This window comes from Salvelinus fontinalis, chromosome 5 (genome assembly GCF_029448725.1).
Source record: "Salvelinus fontinalis isolate EN_2023a chromosome 5, ASM2944872v1, whole genome shotgun sequence".
Classification (NCBI taxonomy): domain Eukaryota; kingdom Metazoa; phylum Chordata; class Actinopteri; order Salmoniformes; family Salmonidae; genus Salvelinus; species Salvelinus fontinalis.
In genome coordinates, this window is record NC_074669.1 from 18,229,852 (window position 1) to 18,240,977 (window position 11,126).

General features: G+C 41.5%; 1 protein-coding gene across 3 annotated transcripts; it reads left to right on the forward strand.

The window, feature by feature from the left end:
- Positions 1–4,367: 4,367 nt before the first annotated feature.
- On the forward strand, positions 4,368–10,226 carry LOC129855250 (tetratricopeptide repeat protein 14-like). 3 transcript variants are annotated; one of them, XM_055922688.1, is made up of 13 exons: positions 4,380–4,739; positions 4,958–5,143; positions 5,280–5,404; positions 5,481–5,680; positions 5,776–5,860; positions 5,978–6,107; positions 6,202–6,357; positions 6,471–6,542; positions 6,680–6,799; positions 6,989–7,111; positions 7,218–7,335; positions 7,873–8,006; positions 8,166–10,226. In XM_055922688.1, the coding sequence occupies exons 2-13, from the start codon at positions 5,010–5,012 to the stop codon at positions 9,031–9,033; spliced, it is 2,265 nt and encodes a 754-aa protein (XP_055778663.1). In that variant the 5' UTR covers positions 4,380–4,739; positions 4,958–5,009; the 3' UTR covers positions 9,034–10,226. The 3 variants fall into 3 exon arrangements, 2 of the variants coding, with proteins under 2 accessions (XP_055778663.1, XP_055778662.1); XM_055922687.1 differs by having other exon boundaries at positions 4,381–4,739; positions 7,873–7,979; XR_008759453.1 differs by lacking the exon at positions 8,166–10,226 and having other exon boundaries at positions 4,368–4,739; positions 7,218–7,636; positions 7,873–7,962.
- Positions 10,227–11,126: the final 900 nt, after the last annotated feature.

An 11,126-nucleotide genomic window follows, 5' to 3' on the forward strand; every position in this document is an offset into this window, starting at 1 on the left:
GAAAATGCCAACTGCGTTCGGGATGAATTGAAAGCGTGCCCACCTATTCACAGCGTTAAAGAAATAAATGTCCCAAAATCGCACTAAACGGATATAAATTGCTATAAAACGCTTTAAATTAACTACCTTATGATGTTTTTAACTCCTATAACGAGTGAAAAGATGACCGGAGAAATATAACAGGCTAAACTAACGCTTGGAACAGGAGAGGGTCGGTGTCCTCCACGCGCGTTACGCAGCAAGAAAAGACTTGCTAGCTACAGGGTTTTTTCATTTGTAGTGCCTGTGAACGCGCAATCGACCCCATTGGAATCGTCATCACGTAAAGGCATCCAGGGGAAGACGTAAGAAGTGTCCGTATAGTCATAGCAAAATCAGTGCCCTTTTAACTGACTCCAGATCAGGGGCCAAAATTTCTGAAATCTGACTCCATGTCAGGGAAATTGCTGTAGAATGGGCTCTGTTCCACTTAGAGACAAAATTTCAACTCCTATAGAAACTATAGACTGTTTTCTATCCAATAATAATAATAATAATATGCATATTGTACGATCAAGGATTTTGTGGGAAGCCGTTTCAAAAATTAGCCAAATTAGCATAAATAGTCTAAACAGCGCCCCCATCCCCAACAGGTTAAGCGTTATATTTCTGAGATGATTTTCCACGACACCTTTAGCTCGATGCGGATGTTGCCTGTAATCCATGGCTTCTGGTTGGGATATGTACGTACAGTCACTATAGGGACGACGTTATCGATGCACTTATTGATGAAGCCGATGACTGAGGTGGTGTATTCCTCAATGCCATTGGATGAATCCCGGAACATATTCCAGTCTGTGTTAGCAAAACAGTCCTGTAGTGTAGCATCTGGGTCATCTGACCACTTCTGTATTGAGCGAGTCACTGGTACCTCCTGCTTTAGTTTTTGCTTATAAGCAGGAATCAGGAGGAAAGAATTATGGTCAGATTTGCCAAATGGAGGGCGGGGGAGAGCTTTATATTAATCTCTGTGTGTGGAGTAAAGGTGATCTAGGATTTTTTTTCCCCCCCCTGGTTGCACATGTGACATGCTGGTAAAAATTTGGTAAAACAGATTTACGTTTACCTGCATTAATGTCCCCAGCCACTAGGAGCGCTGCTTCTGGGTGAGCATTCTCTTCTTTGCTTATGGCCTTATAGAGTTGGTTGAGAGCGGTCTTAGTGCCAGCTTTGTTTTGTGGTGGTAAATAGACAGATAATAATAATACAGATGAGAACTCTCTTGGTAGATAATGTGGTCTCCAGCTTATCACAATGTACTCTACCTCAGGCAAGCAATACCTCGAGACTTCTTTAATATTAGACATCGCGCACCAGCTGTTATTGACAAAAAGACACACACCCCCACCCCTCGTCTTACCAGAGGTAGCGTCTCTGTTCTGCCGGTGCATGGAAAATCCCACTAGCTCTATATTGTCCGTCTCTTCGTTCAGCCACACCTCGGTGAAAAATAAGATGTTACAGTTTTTAATGTCCCGTTGGTAGGATAATCTTAATTCTAGGTCATACATTTTATTTTCCAATGATTGCACATTAGCGAGAAGAATGGAAAGCAGTGGGAGTTTACTCGTTCACCTCTGGATTCTCACAAGGATGTCCGATCTGAGTCCTCTTTTCCGGCGTCTTTTCTTGACGCAAAAGGCGTGGATCTGGGCCTGTTCCAGTGAAAGCAGGATATCCTTCTCGTTGGACTCTCGTTAAAGGAAAAAGTTTCTTCCAGTCCACGGTGAGTAATTGCTTTTCTGATGTCCAGAAGTTATTTTCGGTCATAAGAGATGGTAACAGCAACATTATGTACACACAACCCCAGACCACGTGTAACCATGCCAGGCCAGGACCTCCACATCTGGCTTCTCACCTGCGGGATCATCTGAGACCAGCCACTCAGACAGCTAATGAAACTGTGGGTTTGCATAACCAAAGAATTTCTGCACAAACTGTCAGAAACAGCCCCAGGGAAGCCCATCTGCTTGCTCGTCGTCCTCACCAGGGTCTTGACTCGACTGCAGTTCGGCATAGCAACCGACTTCTTTGGGCAAATGATCATCTTTGATGGCCACTGGTACATTGGAGAAGTGTGCTTTTCACAGATTAATCCGTTTCAACTGTACCAGGCCGATGGCAGACAACGTGTATGGCGTTGTGTTTGCAAGCGATTTGCTGATGTCAACATTGTGAACAGAGAGCCCTATGGTGGAGGTGGGGTTATTATATGAGCAGGCATAAGCTACAGACAACAAACACAATTGCATTTTATTGATGGCTATTTCAATGCAGAGAGATACCGTGATGAGATCCTGAGGCCCATTGTCATGCCATTCATCGGCCGCCATCACCTCATGTTTCTGCTCGATAATGCACGGCCCCATGTCGCAAGGATCTGATCCACGCCACTACCCTTTTTTTTAAAGGTATCTGTGACCAACAGATGCATATTTGTATTGCCAGTCGTGAAATCCATAGATAAAGGCTTTATAATGAATTTACTTCAATTGACTGATTTCCTGAAATTAACTGTAGTTCAGTAAAATATTTTAAATTGTTGCATGATCAGTTTATATAATATGATTACCTACCTTAATACGGAGCAGTGTGTATTAGAACTGGATATGTTGGAGCAGTGATTGTTGAGGCTGGAGTTTTTTTGTTGTTGGGGGATTTGGGGCGATGATGATGCTATGGTTTGGATTGATGTTGCTGTGGTTGATGATGACAAGTGATTTGGAGATGGTGTTTCCATGGTTACCAATGCTGTTTCCGTGGTAGCTGATGATGTTGCCATAAATAATGATGACTTTGCCATTGTTACTGATGATGTTTGCATAGTTGGTGATGATGTTGCCGTGGTTGGGAATGTTGCTGCGGTAGTTGACAATGTTACCATAGTTACGATGATGTTTCCGTAGCTGGTGATGATGTTGCCGTGATGGGCAATGACGTTTCTGCGGTTAGTGATGTCGTCATGGTTACCAATGATGTTGCCATGGTTACCGATGATGTTTCCATAGTTGGTGATGATGTTGCCATGGTGGGCGATGATATTGCTGTGGTTGGTGATGCTGTTGCCACGGTTGCATATGTTGCCATGGTTACCGATAATGTTTCCGTAGTTGGTGATGATGTTGCCGTGAATGACGATGACTTTGCAATGGTTACTGTTTCCGTAGCTGGTGATGATGTTTCCGTGATGGCAGTTGATGTTTCTGTGGTTGCAGATCATGTTGCCATGGTTACCAATGACTTTGCAATGGTTACGAAATATGTTTTTGTAGTTGGTTAAGGGTCTGAATACTTATGCAAATGTATTATCCGTTTTTTTATTTTTTATAAATTAGAAAAAAATTCTAAAAACCTGTTTTTGCTTTGTCATTATGGAGTATTGTGTGTAGATTGATGAGGAAAAATAGATGTAATACATTTTATAATAAGGCAAAATGTGCAAAAAGTCGAGGGGTCTGAATACTTTCCGAAGGCACTGTATAATGTAGGCCTAATTATGGCCATCAATAATAAACTCCATTAAACAAACATTCATAGCGTACAATACAGAGTACCACAGTATGAGTCATAATACCCTTAAAACCTATCGGTCAAACAGGGAAATGGTTCCAATCATTTTTCCACCATTCATTTTTCCCCATAGGGGATTTTAGAAACACTTAAAATAAGGTCTCTGTTTCGTGTAGGCTTACCCTGGCGTAACATTTTATTAACTCTGTAAATCTCTCTAGGACAAGTTGACTTTTATCAATATATTCACCTGTATTTACCCCCCAAAACGAAACGCTAATTAGCTGCTAATGTGGCTATCATAAAGAACAACAAATGTCACGATGATCTGGACAAGACTGCCGAATCGAGGCAAAGGTAAAAATCTCTGGATTAACTATCTAATGTTAGCTAAATGTATTAATGAATAAATTGGCTACATTTCCTTACATGGAAAATTCTGTGAACTGTCTTGTGCAAGTTTTAAATTGACACAATACCTGTTAGCAAAGGTGTCAGCTAGAGATGACGTGCAGGGATGTGTAATTTTCCATGATGTCAACTTTGATGCTGATTAGTATTTTCGAATCCGAGAGTAAATAGAGCCCAACATATTGATGAGTCACCTTGTCCGAGAGAGATTTACATGGTTAATAAAATGTCACGCCAGGGTAAGACCTTTTTTCTACGCGTTTCTAAATTCCCCTATGGGACAGATGAATGGTGGAAAAACGATTGGAACCATTTCCCCGATTTTATAGGTGGGTTTTATGGGTATTCTGACACCTCCACTGTGGGGCTCTATACCCTCAGTTTAGGCTAACCACTGTAGATATTCTTCGTACCTGTTGTGTTACATACAGGAAAACCCAAGCAAAGCTATTTATAGAACATTTTGCTATGGATAAAAGAGGCTCTCATCAAGACGATGCAACTGTCTCCTGGATGTTTTGTTTGACTGGAAGGACAGGAGATATCCAGAACTATCAACAAAATTGTGTTTACAAAATATGTCTATGGCAACCCTATGAACTCAAAAACGTTCCTAGTAGGGTTTTGTTTCTCTTGGGATCAAATAACTGTAACACATAAGATTGAAGTTCCGGACGTTCGAGAGTTAGAACGCTTCCACAGATTCTTCTGTCAGATAGCTAGCTGCTAGCTATGTTAATAATTCGCGTAAATGTTTTGTACACATCTGCAACTGCACGGTAAGTTGCGTTTTGTCCGCAGTACAGAGCAGCAGCAACAACTAACGTTAGCTAGCTAGCGCCAGAGCCATATATTTACAGTTGGCTAGCCAGCTAGCTATGTTGCTCTCGTGACATGAGTTGGGCTGGTTGGCCGCGCTGAATTAAAATATATTTGTGATTCTTCTTCGCTAGCTACTAGTTAGCTATTATGCTAACATATTATTCTTCTGTTACAGGATGATGTGCATACTAGCTAACCAGGCTGAATTCTGATGCCAATAACTGAAAATGGATAGAGATTTACTGAGGCAGACTTTGTCTCACCATGGACAAAGCCTGTTTACCCATCTCAAATGTGAACAAAGTGAAAATCCAGATTTCAAGGCTATTGAACCTGACTTGTCCAAAGCCAGCTATCAAAGGTCATTTAAATGGTTAACACAGACACTATTGAATCCACATTTATTTATATCCATATGTAGGCTAATTGAGCACCAACACTGTCAACTGCAGATTACCAGACAGGTGTACTGATAATGTTAATACTATCATCTACAGGAAATATGGAGGGGAGGACAATGCCTTAGTGGAGCAGTTCATTGCTAGAAAAGCTGACATCCTGTTTGCGCCATCATGGAAGTCTAGTGCACTTATGGAGGATGTGTTAGAGGAGGAAGGAGAAGGTAACGGTTACTGTGAAATTTAGAGGTAAACCAACATATTGTTTTGAGTGTGGACTAACGACTATCCTTTTCCTAGAGCCCTACGCCATCATGCCCCCTCTGGAGCAGTTCATGGAGGTGTCATTTGAGGAACGGAGGAATCTCTTGTACAGGGACATTGAGCGAGGGGACATTGTGATAGGCAGGATCAACTCCATCAGGGACTTTGGCTTCTTTGTAACTTTGATCTGCATGGGAGGTGGACTAGAGCGAGACATAGAGGATCTGGAGCTCACGGTAGGGTTTGTGGCTTCGGCCTGGTGGTCAGTGTGCACTATTGAAGAAATAGGAGTAAGTGGTAGCCTCTTTCTCTGCTTTATTTCTCTCCTCAGGCCCTGTGTCCCCTTAGAGATGTACCTTCTAATGGCAATCATGATGATCCGCTATCATACTATCAGCTTAATGATTTAATAAGAGGTGAATGCACAGTGCACACTAGCTAACTTTGTGTTGTACATTTAAACAACTTATCACAAAACTGCATTGTGAACATAAGTCAACAAACTGAACCATGTACCATGTGCTGTTCTCTAGCTGGAGTGAAGGACATTGACCGATACCATGAGAAGATAACCATTTCACTTCAGCCCTCCTCCCTCGGCCCAAATCTGATGAACCTAAAGCTTGGAGTTTTTAGTAGAGATGATCTGCCACTTCAATACAGGTAAGACAGATATATTCTAGTTGGCAGAAAAATAGTTATGCTAGAACTTAGGCTACATCTTTGCTCATTGTATTGTTTTCATTGTTTTACCCAGTCGCAGTGTGAGGGTTGCAAACGACAACACTGAAACCTATGAGAGGGTTTTAGAGGGTTCTCTTGGCTACTCCAATCCGTCTAATGTGGAATATCTCCTGGGGAAGATTGGGGTCAGTGACACACAGCCTCCCTCACTCATGAGAGGGCTACAGAGGTGAGAAGACAAACTTGTTGTTTTGCTATTCTTCAGAAGACACGTTTTCCATAAATATATCTGTAGCCCCCTTTTATCAGTACTTGACTGTATTTTGGGACTCTCCTTTACAGCAAACATTTCCTTGAGGAGGACTTTGCCACAACTATCCGAAAGAAGCAGTCTGCATCCTGGGCTCTTAAATGGTATGCCTAACATTTTAACTTTTTTTGCATTTTGACATTTGCAGCAGCATGTCACTAAATCTCTGCTAGCTGAATGTTTGCAGAATGAATGAACTGGTCCTGATCTTTCTTTCTTTGTCAATATGTCTGCGCAACAGTGTAAGGGTTGGTGTGGACCACTTCAAATCTGGCCGCCATGTCGAAGCAATGAATGAATATAACAAGGCCTTAGAGATCGACACTAACAATGTGGAAGCCCTTGTGGCACGTGGTGCACTGTGAGTAGCCATCTTATTTTATTGATAATGTGGTCGATCATTAACAATCTAATAGTCAGCACTCCTAGCCTACACTCTGCTAGTTATCTCTGTTGACCACAGGTTTTTGAAACGTAATGTTGTTTAATTGTCATATAAAATGTAGTTGTGGTCCTACAGCTAATATAAATTTGCCATTTGATTTCCCAGGTATGCTAACAAAGGGAGTTTGCTGAAGGCAATAACTGACTTTGAGCTGGCATTGGAAAGCTGCCCAACCCACAGAAATGCAAAGAAATACCTATGCCAGACCCTGGTCGAGCGAGGTGGCCAGTAAGTAGGAATGTTTATCCACTTCCTTTATTATCTTGTGTGCACTGAAGTGATTTACAAGCAACAACCCTTCCACTGAAAAAAAAACTGTTTTTCATTCTGTTAGACTGGAGGAGGAAGAAAAGCTAGTCACAGCTGAAGGTCTCTATAGAAAAGCCCTGGCCCTAGACGACTCCTTCCAGGACGCCAAGGAAGCATTGAAAAAAATAGAGCTGCTTATCCAGGTGAGCTGGAACATTCCATGGCAATGCCAACTATTCCTCATATGACTGATCATTGAACATTATGAACTATGAACATTTTGGGGAAAAGGGCCAGTGAAAGGTTCTGTGTCTTAGAGTGCTTGGAGTAACACACAGGGAACCTTGTAATACTGATTAAGTGTTTTGTTGTGTGCTTGTCTGATCTGGGATCCTGCCCTTTGACTCTACCCGACTGCCTTGATTGTCGCTTGTCTATTGGGGGAACAAACAACCTTACAACTGGAATGAAAATGGTTGGTACGCTGGACCTGGTCTCAATGCGGTAAATGTAAACCCTTTTTGTCCACCTGGTAAAATTAACATTTGTTCTCTGCTTGTAATTGTGATTTCTGGATCATGCTATGGTAAACATGTCTGTGTTTATGCCTTTTCCCCCCTTGTCCTTATCCATTCAAATTAATTGATGGAATGTTTTTCACATTGCTGGTTTCCTCCCTTTATAATTTTTCATCTCTTGAAAATGGGTAAAATTTTACTGTGAAAATGACTGCTTTAAAGAAATCCCTCAAACTGAGAGAAGAGGCAGCTGCAAAGGAAGCGGAAAAAGCTAAGAATGTGGAGACAAGTGCAGAAAAATTGCGTAAGATCTTAAAAGAAGAAAAAAGGTACATCCATACCAATCCGTCAGAAAGGTAACCTGGTAAACTGTCAGCTCATCGGTTGTCTTGTAAAACAAAATACATACACGTAATTTAATTTGGTGAAATATTATCATTCATCATTTAAGTTGATCACAAATATAACCTATTTCATATGTAGCTACATGGTTTGTCTGCTATAACTCCCTCTAGAATGAAAAGGAAACAGAAGAGATCCTCCTCTTCATCATCGTCTTCCTCCTCTTCTTCCGACCGATCCTCCTCGGGTCGCAGGAAGTCAAAGAAAAAGAAGCGCAAACACAGACGGTCATCTCGAGGGAAGAAACACCAGCAGGTATCATCCAGGGACAACAGGAGTGTGGCTGATGACGAGGAGGAGTGGTACCCTGCCCCGCCCAACACCTCCGCCTCCTTCCTGGATCAGAAATCTAGCGTGGTTAGGCCGTTTGAAGGGTCAGGGAGGACTGAAGAAGGCAGTCAGCCCCCCAGCAAGGGCAGGAGCCACTCATACCGCTCTTTATCATCAGTGTCCGACGCTCCGGACAGCAGCAGGTTTGAAGATGACCCTTTTGACTCCTCTCCTCAGCGAGCTGATGGCAGCAAGGGAAAAGGTGTCCGTGGTGACAAGACCAGTGATGGAGACGTGAAGAAGAGGGAAGGCTCCAGGGGCCAGGAGGATCAAAGTGGCCTACAAGATGTTCCCAGCTCATTGGATAAAGTCAAACACAGAAGAATGTCCTCCTCATCTGCCGGCTCAGAGCATTCCCGCAAATCTGACCAGTACACCAACGACCTCCCATCACAGTCCCACATATCCACTTACAGGCGATCAGATAGTGGGAAGTATGGTAGCACAGAGCGAGGCGATAAGAAAGAGCAGGAGAGGGGCACCCGAAGGTCTGATGGAGGAGATTACAGGTCTTCCACTGACGCCACTCGGAATGGTAAGGGATCATCCGCAGGAGGAAGTCAGAAAAAAGAGCTGCCGACTAATCTCCTAGATCTCTTCAGCCAGATAGCCCAGTTTGAGAGGGAGAAATGTGTCAAGCCGAAAAAGTGAGCTTTTCAGCTTTTCTGAGATGCTTTTACCTTATGTCATAAAAACGATAAACTAATGCTATTCTAATGTTGGACAAAGTTGTAGTGACCAAGCTGTCATAATTTAGAATTTAGTGTTGGTGATATCAAACATTTTCCTCTGAAATGTTTATTGTTATTTCTGTGATCAATACAATGCCTTAATATTATGAGATTACATTTTCTGTGAAAGGATGTTTTTTTATGTGCCAGAAAGCAAATGAAAGACCAGTTAAGATGTCTTCTTTTGGCTTGCAGCTGGAAAAATGTATTTCCTTTGATTGAATAATTGTGTATTTTCCTCTTAGTACAATGTACTCTGTATTACCAAGTACCATCAGGAAACTCACAAATCAGATCTATTGAGAAAGATCTGAGATAAATGTGCCATTCTTTTCTATTGCTGGTAGTAGATTGGAAGATGTCATTTAATGACTGATAACACATTTCCATGTGTGAATCTTTTTCAATAAATGGCCTACGAGCTTTGCCCAAAATGTCCAAGCTTGATTTGTTGTTTGGTTGAAGCATCAACGTGGTTATTTTGTGTTAGACCGCTGCGCCACTCGGGAGCCCTAAGGCACTGCATCTCAGTGCGAGAGGCGTCACTACAGTCCCTGGTTCGAATCCAGGCTATATCAAATTCGGCCGTGATTGGGAGTCCCATAGGGAGGCGCACAATTGGTCCAAGTTTGGCTGGGGAAGGCAGTCATTGTAAGTAAGAATTTGTTCTTATCTGACTTGCCTAGTTTAAATAAAGGTTACAAAATAAATTGTAAAACTTAGTATCAGAAGTTCTCCAAAATACTGTTGTGTTAGCCTTGTCTGGATCTCTTACTTTTACAATTCTGGTCTCTCACTTCAGTGTTGAGACATTTATTTTATGTCCAATGGCTGCTTGGTGAGCTATTTTATGTCAAATTGCATGATTTAATAACTAAACACAGCATCATTGCAAAGAGCATAACTTTAATGCAAACAGCCAAAGTGGCTTATTTACAGCTTAGTTTAAACGTCTTACTCCATCATCATACTGCACATCAGTTAAATATGTTTTTAGTTCATCTTGTTACAAGGGATTACTCACTAATTCACAGGCACAGCTATTTATTCTGTCAAATATGTCACTCTTAAATGCCCTAATATGTTTCAATAAACTGGTCCCTTTAACACTAATCATGTTATCCACTGTTTACTCCGAGGTGTGTGTATTTTTTAACATTTCTTTAATCTATGCTGGGTGGACTAATATTTTATTCCAATAGAGTGCACTCCTTTGATCAGAATAACATATTACATGTATGAAGGATCCTGCAGTTTCCCATGCCTATTTTCTCACATGACTATTTTCATATTTTTACCTGATGATTGTATGAAATACAGATGTAATATATCCGGGTGCCAAACCAACTGAAAACATGCATTTTTGAGACTTTCCACTGGAGGGCAGTACAGCACTAGCTCTGCAAATAGGTTTTTTTCAGTACTGTATGGCCAATTTTAACGATGGTAAAAAATATATATTTTGGCATTTTTCCTTCACAGATAAATTACATCAAGCTTAACGTCACATTAACCCTAATAGTAAAAATGTATTGAAAATTATTATTTTATGAGAAGTGTCTTCTAGTTATGACAAAAATGTACATAGCTCCATATCAATCAGAGAACGTAATAAATGTTCACCTTGCTTTGAAAATACTGGGTTCCATAGGCTGCATTTACACAGGCAGCCCAATTCAGATATTTTGCCCAATTAGGGGCAAAAGACCAAGGAGTGAAAAAAAAGACTGGAATTGGGCTGTCTGTGTAAACGCAGCTTTCGAGGTCTAATAAGTTATAGTCAACCTTGTATGTACACTTCAAAAGCACATCCTCCCTACGTTGTCTCACAATAACAATATTGCCTATTTAACAAAGAGATAGGGGTAGAAATCATATTGTACCAGGGGGCACTTTAGATGCTGGAGATGTGCATGCATGGCAGGGATCTCTGACTGGTTCATCTCCCTCAAACTCACAAAGGCCTTTTCATTGCATCACGTCAGTGTGAACACATTCACTGGCTCTCTGGTA

Bases quoted from the DNA above. Each gene is read 5' to 3' on its own strand.
- LOC129855250 (XM_055922688.1), top strand. From the start codon at position 5,010: ATGGATAGAGATTTACTGAGGCAGACTTTGTCTCACCATGGACAAAGC. The intron at 5,861-5,977 runs GTGAATGCACAG...GCTGTTCTCTAG, and splicing joins GCTTAATGATTTAATAAGAG to CTGGAGTGAAGGACATTGAC. The intron at 6,108-6,201 runs GTAAGACAGATA...TGTTTTACCCAG, and splicing joins GATCTGCCACTTCAATACAG to TCGCAGTGTGAGGGTTGCAA.